The sequence below is a fragment of the Carica papaya genome, chromosome 1 (assembly GCF_054855325.1).
Source record: "Carica papaya isolate Zhongbai chromosome 1, ASM5485532v1, whole genome shotgun sequence".
NCBI classification, from domain to species: domain Eukaryota; kingdom Viridiplantae; phylum Streptophyta; class Magnoliopsida; order Brassicales; family Caricaceae; genus Carica; species Carica papaya.
Window position 1 is genome coordinate 6,964,728 of NC_142309.1, and position 16,097 is coordinate 6,980,824.

General features: G+C 36.5%; 2 protein-coding genes across 3 annotated transcripts; both read left to right on the plus strand.

Moving 5' to 3' along the window:
* The first annotated feature begins 189 nt into the window (after positions 1-189).
* Positions 190-9,702, plus strand: LOC148269137 (putative WRKY transcription factor 3). 2 transcript variants are annotated; one of them, XM_088217102.1, is made up of 5 exons: positions 190-845; positions 1,766-2,490; positions 2,584-2,739; positions 3,458-3,515; positions 8,911-8,983. In XM_088217102.1, the coding sequence occupies exons 1-4, from the start codon at positions 417-419 to the stop codon at positions 3,513-3,515; spliced, it is 1,368 nt and encodes a 455-aa protein (XP_088073228.1). In that variant the 5' UTR covers positions 190-416; the 3' UTR covers positions 8,911-8,983. The 2 variants fall into 2 exon arrangements, with proteins under 2 accessions (XP_088073228.1, XP_088073225.1); XM_088217099.1 differs by lacking the exon at positions 3,458-3,515 and having other exon boundaries at positions 192-845; positions 8,911-9,702.
* Positions 9,703-10,341: 639 nt separating this feature from the next.
* Positions 10,342-15,405, plus strand: CDC2CAT (CDC2C). The gene is made up of 9 exons (XM_088217087.1): positions 10,342-11,166; positions 12,129-12,413; positions 12,550-12,867; positions 12,990-13,217; positions 13,454-13,551; positions 13,877-13,985; positions 14,195-14,695; positions 14,955-15,080; positions 15,185-15,405. Exons 1-8 carry the CDS (start codon positions 10,759-10,761, stop codon positions 15,063-15,065), a joined length of 2,058 nt encoding a protein of 685 aa, XP_088073213.1. The 5' UTR covers positions 10,342-10,758; the 3' UTR covers positions 15,066-15,080; positions 15,185-15,405.
* Positions 15,406-16,097: the final 692 nt, after the last annotated feature.

Below are 16,097 nucleotides of genomic sequence, written 5' to 3' on the forward strand. Positions count from 1 at the left end.
GATGGAGACAGATACCGAGACTAAAATTTGATGGAGCCAGTGATAATTATGGTTGGTAACCCATTTTTCAAATTATTTATTTTTATTTTTGGGTGATTAACACTTTTGAGAAATGCAATTTAAATCTTAATTAAATTAATTAATTGTCCGAATTAGAATTTAAAAAAATAAATGAAAAAAGGGAGAGTGTCATTTTCCATTTCTTCTGCTCCGTGGACTTTCTAGTTTTCACTCATCTTCAGGATAGCACGAAACTATCCAAAACCCATCAACTGATTTACAGAGACACTACAAGAGGATTCTCTTTCGCCTAGATGTGCTATGTACTGTATATAAACGCATATATTAAGAGAGAGAAACAGAACAAGTGAGAGATATAGATAGATAGAGAGAGAGAGAGAGAGAGAGAGAGAGAGATGGGAGACAAAGGCGACTCTGCAACCAGACACCTTGCACCAACAACGCGCCCTACAATCACTCTGCCGCCGAGACCAGCCATGGACACCTTCTTTACCGGCGGTCTGCCGGGATTCAGCCCAGGGCCTATGACTCTGGTCACTTCTCTATTCTCCGACAACTTCCCTGACACAGAGTACAAGTCTTTCTCTCAGCTTTTAGCTGGGGCTATGGCGTCTCCTGGGGCTAGACCTGCCTTCTTGCCTGCAACTTCCATGGATAATTCTTTCAACGAGGTGGGTTCGAGAGATGGGGATGAGAAAAGTTCGGGTTTTAAGCAGAGCAGGCCTATGAACTTGATGATCGCTGCTAGGTCTCCATTGTTCACTGTCCCTCCTGGCTTGAGTCCTTCTGGTTTGCTTAATTCTCCTGGCTTCTTTTCACCTCAGGTAATTGTGATTAACCATTACTTCTACTGCTAATTATTGGTTTGTTTTCGTCTTTTTATTTCATGTGATATTACTTGGCCATTAATGGAAAAATTGATTGTTGTGTAATTTTGAAACTTGTCGCTTTTTGATTTCTAGGGGAGGGAGCTATGAGTAGGTCATGTGATGGATTAAACTTAATCTAAGCATATCTGGTAAATGCTTAAATTATGAATGACTGTGTAGAACAAGGAATTTTTAAGAATTGTAAAGTTGGTGGTTTTGTGGTTATGTGGACCCAAATATGAAATTGCTTTGTTAATTTCTGGTTATCAATTTTAGGAACTATCATATGCTATTGGATAAGTTATGAAATTGCTTTGTTAATTTCTGGTTATCAATTTTAGGAACTATGTACTAATTGACTTTGGATATCTTCAGGATGGGTGCAGCATGATTGCATGCTTTACTGCCTCTCTGAGTCCATATACGTTTCTCTTATATCGCTAACAATTTGGTTTTGTTACAGCGGGTTCTGCTGGTGTTTGTAACTCCATTTCTTGATTTTGGAGGGACTATTTTGACTGTTCTTTGTGACAGATCATCTTGCCTTGCATGAGAATATAAATGATTGAGCATGCTTTATTATTTTTTTAAACCATAGGAAACTAATGTTCCAGGTGAATGGGTTGATATATGGAGCTATGAACTTTTAACAGGAATCCCCGGATTACCTTTTCCCAATGGAGTTTTTTGGACCTTTTCAACTGTGTAAATTATCTTAAGGATTGACTTTTGAATGTGAGAGTTTGGGAGGACTTGTCTACATTGGCTTTGGATGCATATGCAATGACGTACCATGAAGTCTGTTGTAGCGACTGCTTTGATAATTTTTTTTTTGTGTGGTTTAACTATTTGTGGTTGTTTCTTGATCCTTGCAGAGTCCCTTTGGGATGTCCCACCAGCAAGCGTTGGCGCAGGTGACAGCGCAAGCTGCCTTAGCCCATTCTCACTTGCAAATGCAAGCAGAATATCAACCATCGTTACTGGCTGCTCCAACAGACACGTTGCAGCGCCATCCATCCTTCACTCCTGATGAAGCTTCACAGCAGCAGATTCCACCTTCAACCTCTGACCCTCCAAATTCTGCAACTGAGCCTTCAGAGGTCTCTCAATCTGACCGGAGAAGCCAACCTTCTCATCTTGCCATTGATAAACCAGCTGATGATGGCTACAACTGGCGTAAATATGGTCAGAAGCCGATTAAAGGCTGTGAATATCCACGGAGCTACTACAAATGTACACATCTGAATTGCTCAGTTAAGAAAAAAGTTGAACGGTCTTCAGAGGGCCAAATAACCCAAATTATCTACAAAGGCCAGCATAATCATGACAAGCCTCAATCTAATAAACGTGCAAAGGATAGTAATGACCCTAGTGGAAACATAAGTTCTCTGGCTAAGCGTGAAGTTGGTCCACAGGGTCCTGCAGGAAACTTGATCAAGTCAAGTGAAACTCCTTTTACTTCTTCTGTCCCTGGCAAAGGTCAGGAACCTACTCAAGTGAATGCTATTCGACAACTTGAATCAAGTGACAGTGAGGAAGGAGGTGATGTAGAAACCAGAGAAGAGGGATTGGAAGATGATGAGAGAAATCCTAAGAGAAGGTAAAGTCTCCAACACGAATGTATTACCTGATTGGGCAGCTCATTTTTTCCTATGCAATTCACAAAATTAAGAGTACCTTACCTTGAATGCAGGAACATTGCTGGGGAATCTACAGTAGCTTTGTCACACAAAACCGTTACAGAACCAAAAATCATTGTGCAAACGAGAAGTGAAGTTGATCTTTTAGATGACGGCTACAGATGGCGCAAGTATGGGCAGAAGGTGGTCAAAGGAAATCCTTATCCAAGGTGCTTTTTTTTTTATCTCTCATATTTGTTTATTGGTGTGATCACATGAAATAGTTTCTTGGGGTTTCTCACTAAACATCTTTCTTATTGGAAATACTTTTCATGTGGTATGCATATGATTTCTCTCTTGGCCCCGGTTACACTCATGTGAATGTTTGAAGAATCATTCTCATTTTGCTTTCCCTTTGTTAATTATATATTTTCAGTTAGTAATGGTGAGTTATTGAATCATTGGAATAAAAAGCTGTGTTTAGTTACTCTCAAGTGGAAAAGAGATAATTACCATTGCCCTAGAAATGAATTTTTTGGATGGGTGTTGACTACCGTTCAGCTTGGTATTGAAGCTGTTAAATGAGAACATTGGTTATCTGACTGGATTATTCATTTTCAAATGCATTATGATCTATGTTGGCGGGGAGTGGATTGCTTATGTTACAATTATGGTATGACTTATTATGGCAGTTGCACACCTGTCAGCAATTAGAAAAGGAATTGGCAAGTCATGTTGTGACAGATGGTTGTAATAGGTTTCTTTACAATCTGGAAAATTATATTTTACCTACTGAGGAACGTTGTATTGCATAGAAAGCCCCCTACTTCCCTAAAATTGAACAAAAAATAACCCTATTTTACAAATTACTATACATTTATCTATTCCTCTTCCAATATGTTTTGGTTCTCAAAAGAAAAAAAAAACAGTTTTATTTGCTTTTTGCAGATGGCATTTGCTTTCCACCATCTTCGATAGTGTGTGTGATGTGATTATCACTTGTTAGGTACTTTTTCTACCAATTCTTGTAATGGAATGAATGCTAGAGAGCAAATTGTAAAGATTTATATTATTTCCTGTATGGTTTTACAAAGCAGGGGATTTTTGCATAATGCGACAAATCTTAGGGGAAGAAATGTAATTTTTCCTATGATACTGGAAGGGCGCTGTTATGGACCCTTCTTTGGCATCTAGTTGTCGGTCTATTTGCAAGGAAACCTAAAAAAAATTAGAAGAATACTTCTTAAATTCTTTGCCTTCTAGCTTTTATGAACATGAGGCTTCATTAGAGAGGACCTAACAATATCTAGAGTTTAAGGAACTTAAAAAGTTTATTTTTTCTTTGTTTCATTTTGGTACAAAAGTACAGTAAAGAAAAAAAAGAAAGCTTTGTGAATCATTCACTGCATAATAGGTAACCACCCACTAAAACAAAAAACAAACTTCCACGCATGTAAGTTAAAAAAAACTGCTAAATTGCTTTATTTTACTGCTTAAGACTTTATTCCACAAGTAAATTGCATAAAAAATTAAAAGAAAAGAATTTATACTGCTTATTCTTGCTGAATTTTGGTTGTTCTGAACTTAATCATTCATGAAGATATAAATCAGCTATTCTGTTCCCAAAGATGACTTTCTTGTCTGCAAACTTGTTTCTTTTTTGCCTTTTTGGATTATATTTCTTTTTACATGAACATTTGTTGGATCTGCTTTGACCTCTTTTGCTGATAACGATTGTTTTTTTAGGATAATTATGATTCAGTAACTGAGTTAAAAGGTAGAGTTTAAAGTAGATTATTTTTTGCACCTGTATTATTTAAGAATGTTATTATGTACCTATTATATTGATAAGTCATACATTAATAATGATCAATGTAATTTTGGCTATGGAAGAATGATATTGTCAAATGCACTTTCTGGTACTTTTCCTTTTCTGTAAACAACAGCCTTTGGATGTAAGCTGCATGACACTTTGCCTGTAGGCTACTGTCTTTACAAGCTATTTAGTTATATGACTCAACTGATTCAGCTGTTGCTAATGGCTACTATTCGGTCTTGCTTCAAGCCTTGTAAAAAAAATATACTGTATTACATCATATTGCTATTGTTAGTATCCTAAAGAAATTATTTGTAAAGACACCTATGAAATATACAAAATTAGCTATATAGGAAACTGGCTATATGGAAAATACGCAATTATTTACAACACTCTTTCTCAAGTTGAAGCATATTTTCAAGAATAATGTGTTGTGTTTATTATTGAATGGTGTAAACCTGTATATAAGTTTTTTAGAGTAAGAAAGAAAACCGACAATTAATTGTATATGATGTGTTTTACCACAATGCTCTTTTACCTAATATATAAATTATATTCTTCAACACTCCTCAAACTGGGGAATGGATATTATCTATCCCCAGTTTGGCAATGATTGTCCCGAATACTAAGCTATTCAAGATGTTGGTTAATATGTCTGCAAGTTGTGAATTGGTGGGCATGTATGATCTAAATATCAGGCCGCTATTTAGTTTATCTTTACTGAAATGTTTATCAACCTCAATGTGTTTTGTATTGTTGTACTAGGTTATGAGCGATGTTTATAATTGACTTGTTGTCATAATAAAGATGCATGAGGCTACCTCATTTGATTATTAGATCTTCTAAGATCCTCTTAAACCATATTAGCTTACGTACCCCTTAAGTCATTGCTCAAAATTCTGACTCCACATTCAACCTCACAGCTACATTATGCTTTTTTCTCCTCGAATTGACCAAGTTACCCTAAGGAAGGTACAGTAAATTATGGTAGATCTTCTACCCACCATTGGCCCTGCATAATTTGCGTCAGTATAGGTTTGAAGTTGTAACCTATCGTTCTTTTTAAACATGATACCTTTTCCGAGTGTCACCTTCAAGTAAAACAACACTTTGTAGGCTGCCTATAAGTGCACATTTTTATGGTTGTGCATGAACTGGTTTATCACACTTACTGCGTAGGCAATGACCAATCTTGTGTGTAACAGGTATATCAATCTTCCAAGGAGTCTCTGATACATCCCCTTATCTACCTCTATATCCTCTTCTGCTAGTTCTAATTTGTGGTAAGGATCAATAGGAGTGTTGGCTAGTTTACATGCTAGCTTACCAGTATTCTTTTGCAGGTCATTGATGTATTTACTGTGATACGAAGATTCCTATGTTGAGTGAGCAATTTCAATTCTAAGGAAACAATTTAGCTTTCCTAATTCCTTAATCTCCAACTCTTTGGCCAGATATTGTTTCATAATCATATTTTCTTTTTCATTTTCAGTGTCACAATAATATAATCAATATACATTAGAAGAAGTGTAACTCCCCCTAGATCTAAGTGTTTGATAAATAGGGTATAGTCTCCTGACGTTGCTTATATCCCAAGCCTAACATTACCTTTGCAAATCTACTAAACCTTGCTCTGGATGATTGTTTGAGCTTGTAAAGTGCCTTCTTCAAATTACACACTTTATTTGTTCCTACCTTTTTGGTAAATTCTGGTGGAATTTCCATATAAGTTTCTTCGTAAAGATATCCGTGCGGAAAAGTATTTTTTTAACATCAAATTGTTGCGGTTTCCAGTTAAAGTGGCAGCTTGAGACAACAAGACTTGTACCATATACATCTTAGTGACTAGTGTGAATGTCTCTTGATAATTTATCTAGTAGGTTGATATATAGCCTTCGATCACGAGCCTTGCTTTGTGCCTCTGTATTATTCCTTCAACCTTGTATTTTATTGTAAACACTCACTTTTATCCCACATGTTTCTTTCGTTTGGGTAAGTCTACCACTTCCCATGTCTGTTTTGTTTTTTTTTTCAGTGCCTACATTTCAAAATTCATGATATTTTTCTATTTCTCACAGAAAAATATCTCAGATAAAGTGTTAGGAATATATCTAGCATTCAAACTTGTAAAAAAAATTCTTATAAGACTAACATTTATCAAAAACACAAACTGTGAGGTGGGATAAAAGGAGTGCTTAGTGCATTCTCTGGTTTCTTTATGGATGGCAATTGACATATTAATATTAGGCTATATAGGGTTTTCAGGACTTACATTTGTTACAGAACTTATTTTCTGATGTTTGAACATGCTTCAGCTCAGGATTCGGATTCTTACTTTTTGAGTACACGTGATTAAATGGCTGGCCATCATGTTATTTTCAACAGTCTTTCCCAAGTAGAAGCATACACAAATAGGAAGTTCAAATAAAGAAAGACACCTTGTAACTTGACGTCTGATGAGTTCCACAAATCACTATCTATTACAAGCTCAATCAACAATAAACCTTGTCAATACCTCAATCCATCAACTATGAGGTCGACTAAGTATAGGCTTCTAGTTGAATAACAACTGCAAATTTCAGAAAACAACTTTTTACCAAGTTCAATGAATACCAAGCAAATTATCACAAACTCTTTATAATTTTATCAAGGTAACTTGCACTTTCTTCTCCCTGAGAGACAAGTTCATAAGGTTTTAGAACTTTTCTGGAACTAACATCCACTCCTATAAGTACAAGCGCTAAACCATTGCAACTGGTACAACTAGTACTCACTTCTCTTTTATCTTAAAAAAAAAAAAACAGTCCTCACTTCTCTTGAGCAACAAACTTCAAGCTTTCATAACTTGTCACCTATTTTTAGGGACACTAGCTCTAACATATGAAACTACTCGATATCAATATATAGAATGCACTTTTGACAGAACTAACCTTGAAACAGGAAGTGCATGTAAAAACAAAAACCTAAAGGAACCAGTTTGAATAGCCTGAAAAATGATCTGGAAAGGCCCTGAACCAGTCAAAGTGGGCTGAATTAGTAAACGTCACTGACAGAAAACTACTAACATGTGGGTCTTCATGCGTGCGTTTTATGCATTATCTTTCAGTTATTAGTATGGTTGATTGTACATAGTAGAGCTGTCTCATGTTTATAGTTTGAGACCCTAGTAGGTAGAGATCTGGGATGGTAGTGGTAATGTGGCATCTTGACAAGCTTTTGTGATAGTTTTTGGTGGATAAGAGTAGTTGAACATCTGGTGAAGTTGATGGTTGCTATTCTCAATTTTTTGTGGCTTCAGTTTCTGATTTTTTTAAAAAAATATCTTATGGCTGTTCTTTTGTCCATTTGTTTTAAAGAAAGGAAATAAAACATTATAGAAGATAGAAGGAGATGACAACATAAAGAACTGACATTGATTTTGATACGAAAGGGAAAAGATTGAATTAAAAGTAGGACATTAGTTAAAAAGAGATGAGATAAAACTAAAATTGAAAAGAACCTGAAATAGGACAATAACTGATTTGAGGAAACAAGAAGAATAAATTTTAATGAAAATTAAGTGCAAAACTTGCAGGATGGAGCGAACAATTTAAAAAGATGCAAAAGCTTCTTTTCCCCTTTTAGGTGGTGAATGGAAATGGGTGGTAGTTGCTAAGCTCCAGGACCTATTGTTTTGATATCATCAAGGAGAATAGACTGAAATAGTATTATCATATTAGTCTTATTATTATGCTGAAGAAAGAGACATGGCACTGAGAGATGTATGAGAAGAATTGGAAAATTAAGAATATGAAAATTATTATATAGGAAATTAGTTATAAGGGAAAAGGTTATATGGAAAATAACCAATTATTTTCTATATCCTCCATTTAGCTTGTTATCTTGGATTCAATGTATCATGATGCTGGTTAATCATTTATCTTAGCATTGGATTCTAAGCTTTCCTCTTCAGTTGTTTTACAATTAATCCTAATAAGATGTTTGAATTAGTACATATACCAAACACTATGATGAGTTTCTTTGAAAAACCTTATTAAGTTGTGACAAGCAACTACCACAACTTCTCTTAGTTTTTGTTTTTCTCCTATATATATCTCAGAAAAGTGCGATGGTTCAGTAGAAAATTGAGCTTCAGGTTATCAACATCAGAGATGCCAGCTTATAACTAATAAACAAATGATGTTTTGGTTGAACTGAATGTTACTTTTTTGATAATTAGGTTCACAGCTAGTTGATTTGGTAATGGCTCTTCAAAAGGTGGGAAAAAAAGTCTAGGGTTTGAACCAACTATGCCATATTCTGTACGATTAAGTACCATATTATATGCATGGTGTAGTCAGTTTAATCCTCTTTGATCCTGAAAAGCTTTGGGTTCGCACATGCACACACACATGCACATGATAATCCTCTGACTACACATTGACTCTATTGCTACAATCATTCAAAAAACGAAAGAGAAAAATACTTGCAGAATATTTTTCTGTCAATATTTAAGTTCAATATTTTTCTTTCAATATACGGCTTTAAATCATTAGATCTTTTCCATTTCTTTTTATCATATCTGATGAATTAAGTATATCTACAGGAGTTATTACAAATGCACTAGTGCTGGATGCAGTGTTCGCAAGCATGTTGAGAGAGCTTCAACGGACCCAAAAGCTGTCATAACTACGTATGAGGGAAAACATAATCATGATGTCCCCGCTGCCAGGAATAGCAGCCACAACACAGTGAGCAACAATGCATCACAGTTAAAACCACAGCAAGCAGTTGCTGGGAAGTATCCTTTACTTAGGGACATGGACTTTGGAAGCAGTGACAAAAGACCAGTGCTTCTTCAGCTAAAGGAAGAGAAGATCACAGTGTAAGATGCTAGTATGAAATCTGTTAAATAGCTAAGAAGTCAGCAGCTGATTCAAGCCAACTAACAGTATTCTTAAATCAAGAATTATAAAGCAAAGAGACACCATCATAGAGGTGTAAGATAATCGCCCCATGGATGCTGATTGAGTAGTTGATTGACAATGTGAGCCGCACTTATCTTCTTGTCTGGCGTGTATTTGTATTCATAAGTATCCGTGTATATGCTAAGTTCTCTCACCAAAGAGGGGCTGGAAGTTGTTTGCTCTAGTTTCAATCTTATCTGGGTCCTCTTCGTTTGTCTTATACGTTCTGTTTCACGACCTGCAAGTTCAGTAGAATAGCAATAGAATAACCGTACCAACAGAATTGGGGCAACACATGGTTTTCTATTGTGTGTTCGCTGACAAATTTGTCAGAGATATAACAATGTATTACTATTTGTCTCTATATTCCATACATGTTCATTGTTATGTTTGTTTTGATTGAAAAAATAAATAAAAATAAAAATTTATCATGTTTCTGTTCACATTTTGGGTTGGCCAAAGTCTGAAGCTTTCTTTCAGAGAGAGTTTCTTCTACCTCCTGTATTGAAGAGAACAGAGGTAAACAGAGCTCTGCTGAAATCTGCAATTGCATGCTTGTAGTTTATTAGAAAAAACTGGTATTTCCTTTTGTTCCCCTGTTAGAATGATGAGTGGTTTCATACAATTCAACTAACCTAATGATTAGGATCGTTAATGCTACGGAAATTAGTAAACCTTTTTAGAAATTTTTTTTCCCAAATATTTAGCAAACCCAGATAAGATTTTCTGTCAAATGGAATTCCTATTGTCATACTAGTCAAAATTTAACGCTAGTATGAGTTTCCTCCAATTCGACTTTATCCAGAACTAGTTCCGGTCAAGAGACAACTTATGGTTGTTGGAAAAAGAAATTCTTTTTTGCAAGAAAAGATATTAAGAGCTGGATGTTCTTTGGTTTGACCAGCCATAACAAGCAAATTGATAGATGTTTGACATGCTTGACAAAAATACCTGAAGATCGAAGTCGTCAACAGTTTCCTAAAACCATCTGTAGACAAAAGGGTAGAGCAGCAGAATATGGGATAAGAACCTGAAGTGGGAACAGTTAGGGACAGCTGGCGTTTTCTGCAAGCAGAGTCGTCTATTATTTCCCTCCATTTCTCTAAAATAGGAAAGAAGACAACAAAAAGAAACCAACGTGGAAAATGATATAATACAAGTATCCTAACGGTCACATTTCACCTTTTCCTCTTTTGCCAAAAAAAAGATGAAGGGCCAAATTGGACCCACAAATCTCTCCATCTCCTCCTCTCTTCCTTTGGTTTCGGGAATGTCTTCTGTCCTCCGCAGATCTCGCAAACAGCAAAGCGCAGATGACATCCTCCTCCTCCTAAACAACTCTGTTCTTTTCCATGGTTTAACCGCCATTTTCTTCTTTCTTTCCCCCCCTTTTTTTCTTGCCTCCCATTTGGCCTGATGTGGGGATTGATTCCCCATATTGGACCCATTTCCGGATCTGGGTCGGTCTCAGCTCCGGGAAATCGTTAATGGGTTGCATCAATTCCAAGAATGCCACTTCTGTGGTGGCTGCCTCCCCTGTTCCTAACAGAAGCAAATCGTCTGGTCTCGTACGGGGTTTCTCCACCAAGGATTCATCTTCCCATGCCAATTCCAAATCTTTTCAGCACAGGGACGACGATTTTACGTCGAGAGACAGCCATACCCACAGTCAGGCTCATACCCAGCGAAGCGGTAGCCGCCGCTTTGGGAAATCCAAGAAGGGGACCTCCAACAATGGCAGGAGTGGCGTTAGTTTAAAACTTGCCTTGTCTCATGGGAATGTGGCAGCCGAGCAGATTGCAGCCGGTTGGCCCGCGTGGCTTAGTGCCGCTGCCAGCGAGGCCGTTCATGGGTGGGTGCCTCTCCGTGCTGACGCATTTGAGAAATTGGAGAAGGTGGTTTTTTATGCCTATTTTTCTCATGTTTCATGAATCATTATCCATGTGTTTTTATGTCAGTTGATGTAATATATGTTTCCTAAACCTTTACATGCAAGAGAGAGAGACAGAGAGAGAACTGTTGGGTTAGTACCATTGTTAAAACATGATATTGTAAAGCCTGGAGGTATTTGCGATTGAATTAGATGAATGAAGAAGGTGTTGAACCGTATTTAAAAACCTCTCGAGGACTCTAATTTAATGCTTGTTATTTTGATCAGCTGAAGCAATGAAGGCGGATTGAGGCTTGAAATGTAATAGGTGAACGATTATTTGATTGATCAAATTCAATTTCCTCTCCCAAGAGATTGAAAGTTTATATCAAGTGGGTTTTCAAGCACGAAACTTTTCTTTTTTTTTTTCGATAATTGAAGAAGGTTACCCGAAATTTATCCTATCATATTACCTAATGAACTTTGAGGGTAGAAAATATACAATCTACACCTTAGCCATAAGCAAACTTCAAAGACAGAGCTTTGAATTGATCGTAGGCGTCATGCTGTGTGAGAAGTCGGTTCACGTTAGAAATCTCTCGAACGTGAGATTTAGGGCTTAAAATAATGAGAGAAACTATTCACATTGAGATGCCTGAGGACCTAAACATTATCAGCCTCGAAACGTAAGATAGGCAAGCCCTACTAATAGGATATATTGTTAGGACTAGCAGATACCAAAATAAAAAATACGGTATTTAGTGCTGGGAGACAAACAAACTGTGAGATTATGTAAGAGGTTTTGGTTTGAACTCAAACATAAATTCAACCTTAAGTTTCTTGATAGGATTTTAATGTTTGTGGATTGGTTGTTTTCTTTTCTAACTTTTGCTTTGTGCTACAATATATTGTTCTGTGATAAAAACTTGGTCACCTCCTTATTCCAGACTCTGACAAAAAGTTATTTAATTTCCTGCTTCTGTACAGATTGGGCAAGGTACATACAGCAGCGTGTTCCGGGCACGTGAAGTTGAAACTGGGAAGATGGTTGCCTTAAAGAAGGTGCGCTTCGACAATTTTCAGCCAGAGAGCATTAGATTTATGGCACGTGAAATATTGATTCTCCGCAGACTTGACCATCCAAATATCATGAAGTTGGAGGGGTTAATTACATCTCGATTATCAAACAGCATATATCTTGTATTTGAATATATGGAACATGATCTTGCTGGATTATCATCTTGCCCTGACATCAGGTTCACTGAGTCACAGGTATTTTAGTTTAACAAAAAAGGTTAATCTATGCGTTATCAAACTCTGGCATTATTTCCGGTTCTATAAGGTTAACCTATGATTCTTTCTCTCCCTTCATAGTAAGATTAAAAGCTGGTTTTTGCTGTATGTGTAGGTGAAGTGTTACATGAAGCAGCTACTTTGGGGACTGGAGCATTGTCATTTACGAGGTGTAGTGCATCGCGACATTAAGGCATCAAACATTTTGGTAAACAACCAAGGAATTTTGAAATTGGGAGATTTTGGATTGGCAAACATCGTCACCCCAAGGAACAAGAGTCAGCTAACTAGTCGTGTAGTGACTTTATGGTATCGAGCTCCTGAACTGCTTATGGGGTCAACAAACTATGGAGTATCAATTGATTTGTGGAGTGTGGGCTGTGTATTTGCAGAAATCCTCTTAGGGAAACCTATCCTTAAAGGAAGAACTGAGGTGAATATTGTAATGTAGCACTTTCTAATAACTACAAGCAGTTTCAAGTCTGAATATTAAAATGAATTGACTTGTTATCTTTTATAGTTCAATGCTGATTAGTCTTCTCCATCAATCTGCAGATTGAACAATTACACAAGATCTACAAGCTTTGTGGTTCTCCTCATGAAGACTACTGGAATAAGTCTAAGCTTCCTCATGTAACAATGTTTAAGCCACAGCATCCATATGAAAGTACTCTGCGGGAAAGGTGCAAGGAATTTCCAACAAGTGCAGTGAACTTGCTTGAAACTTTTCTTTCCATAGAACCCGAGAAACGTGGAACTGCATCTTCTGCCCTTATTTCTGAGGTAGCTGTTATTTCTTTCCGTAAATCTCCAGTTTCACAATACATGCTCCGTTTTTTTAAGTTTCATTTCAGCAAGATGCTGAATGTTCACTGTCTCATTATGTGTGTGTTTTAGTATGACAAACAAGCTTTTGTTATTGTTCAAAAATCTTAATATCAACTTATACGCTATTGAAGAGTTTTATATTTACTATCTTCATTTTAGTTTTATATTTATTTGTCTTATTTTGTTCTCAGTATTTCAATACAAGGCCATATGCATGTGATCCATCAAGCATGCCCAAGTATCCACCTAACAAAGAAATCGACGCTAAACATCGTGAAGAATTACGAAGGTAAAAGCATTTTGTTCTTTAGTGTTCTCTGGACTAAAAGCAGCAATCTTAAGACTGCTTTCCATTATTGCACTTATCATAGACATAATGAAAAGCATAATATTTGTGTTATTGAACTTTTAGGGTTAAACTGGTCAGTGTTGGCATTTCCATGATCAAACTAGAACACCCTTTTTCTTTTTCCTTTTTTGACTGTATAAGACTACTTTTTCTCACATGAAACTAAGAATTGATTATTTAGCACTGTGGGAAAAATCATCAACCTCTTCTCAATTATTGTGAATGGTGCACATATCATTAACTAGATAATTGATTGTCTATCCAGGAAAAAGGCTGGTGTAAAGATGCGAGATTCTGGACCTTCAAAAAAATCAAGAAAAGCCCGAAAATTGGCACAGGAGTCGAAGAATTTTGGTAAATTAGCATCAAATGAGGTACTTCCTCCTTCTCACTTAGGTTAGATTCAGATGAAGTGAGGTTTGAGTTAATGGGCTAACATCAAAACTTTGACTCATTAATTGATTTAGCGGGTATACAAAAAAGGATTAATAAAGAACATCTCTCTGCATGAACATATGTTTTCTAAGTATTGTTTGCTGTTATGTAGTTCACATTGGATCTTGTTCCTTGTTAATTTTCCCAGGAAATGCAAGAGAATACTGGAGTTTCTCATAGAAATAATGGTGGTAATGCACCTATTCATAAGGGACGAGATAGCGAGATAAGTAGAGGAGCATTAAATACATTAATGTCTGATACCATGTCGGAGACGACACAAGGGACGGCTAGCACTCAAGGGGATTATCTCTACACAGGCCTATCACAAACCACAGCACCAAGCGGCTTCACTTGGGGGAAAAAGCGAAAAGACGATGCAATATCTACATTAACATACAATCAACCCAGCTCAATGAGCAAAATTAGTGCATCAAGCATGATCTTTGCAAATAATACTTTCAGGTTGACAAGTAAAGAGACTGACAATACTTTACATAGGACTCATACCGAGAACCTTGGGCGTGAGTTATACAAGATCACCACAGGTTCAACACTAATGAGGCAAAACCTTTTTGATGAGCAAGATTCTTTACCAGCATCTAGTTTATACTTTTCTCAGAAAGAAATCTCTCCAACAAACCATCTGGTAAGTGATCCGAGGAAATTTACATTTATAAATAACTCCAATCTTGATACCAAACTCCGTCAACATCCCTTGTTTGAACTCGTTTAGAAGCTGATCTTAGGGGAAGAGAACAGAGAATTGTGACCTGTTTGTTCTTTTTGACATTTTTAGAACCATTTTCTGGCCAAATGGTATTTGGAAAAGAGAAAGAAACAAGTGATTAATGCAGCTAGTTATTTTTTTTCCTTTTAATCTTATTGTGATTTTCATAATCAATTAGGATTACAAGAACAAAACAACATCAGGGCCACTACTATCTGAAGCTCATAGAATCGATCAAATCTTGCAAAAGAATGAAACCAACATACGTCGAGCAGCTCGGAGACCATGAAGTGAGAGTGAAGAGGTACAAGAAGCTTTCTTACGGATGAAATTTGCTGATAAATCAATTGGCAGTAACAACTTTGGGTAGAAAATTACTGAGATGTTTTAAATTTGGTGTTTTTGCAGAACAAGATGATGGGTTTAAGCATACAGTGCCTGCATAGAATTGGTAGAGACAACAACACTGGCCAACAAATTTATTGATTCATTTGATTCAGAGCCTGTTTCTTCATATATCACTTTTTAATGTACAGCATTGGCACGCTTTTGTTTTTCAGCCCAAGCAGAAAAAGTATGGGCTCATATAATCACTGAATTTAGAACAGAAATAGTTTAATTCTTTTTTCCGTTTTTTTTTTCTTTTTTCTTTCACTTGGAAATTAAATCTAAAATGGCAGCAACTAAAAAAGATCATCACTTTCCATTACCCATTTCCCGTCATATTCAGAAAACAAAAAACTCACCTTTTTAGCTTCTTGAATATAGACACATTTTTAACATTCGTGAAAGAAATAAATTCAGTGTAAAACATAACTAAGAAGCTTGGGAAAACATGACTCGTATTTCTAAAAGCCCTGAAAACTAGAAGAAAAATTGAAGGGAAGAAAAAGAGGAAGGAAGATATATAGAAGGAATTGATTTGAGCAAAGAAAAGTAAAAGAAAAATGTAGGGAAATCCGGTCGCTTTGGCAGCAAAGAATAGAGTTGCAGAGCGGCCATGGAATCCCAAAATGTATAATGTACGCCTATCACACCACCATTCGGTGCGCCACACTGGAACCTCTCTCCGTGGAATACCACGCCACCTCTCGCTCCAGAGGTAAGCGCTCGGCCTAAGGCGCTTGCTTCGGTTTCCTTCGTGCCTCTCCTTTTCTTATATATAGCATACACCCCACGCATTAACCCTACTTTCATCTCCAATCTTTGCCCCTTGCCTTCCTAAATATTTACTCTGCTGTCTCTTCTTTTCTATTTTTTCATTTCAAATTAAATATTTTTTTAAATTAAAATTAATACATTTTAATAATTAAATAATATA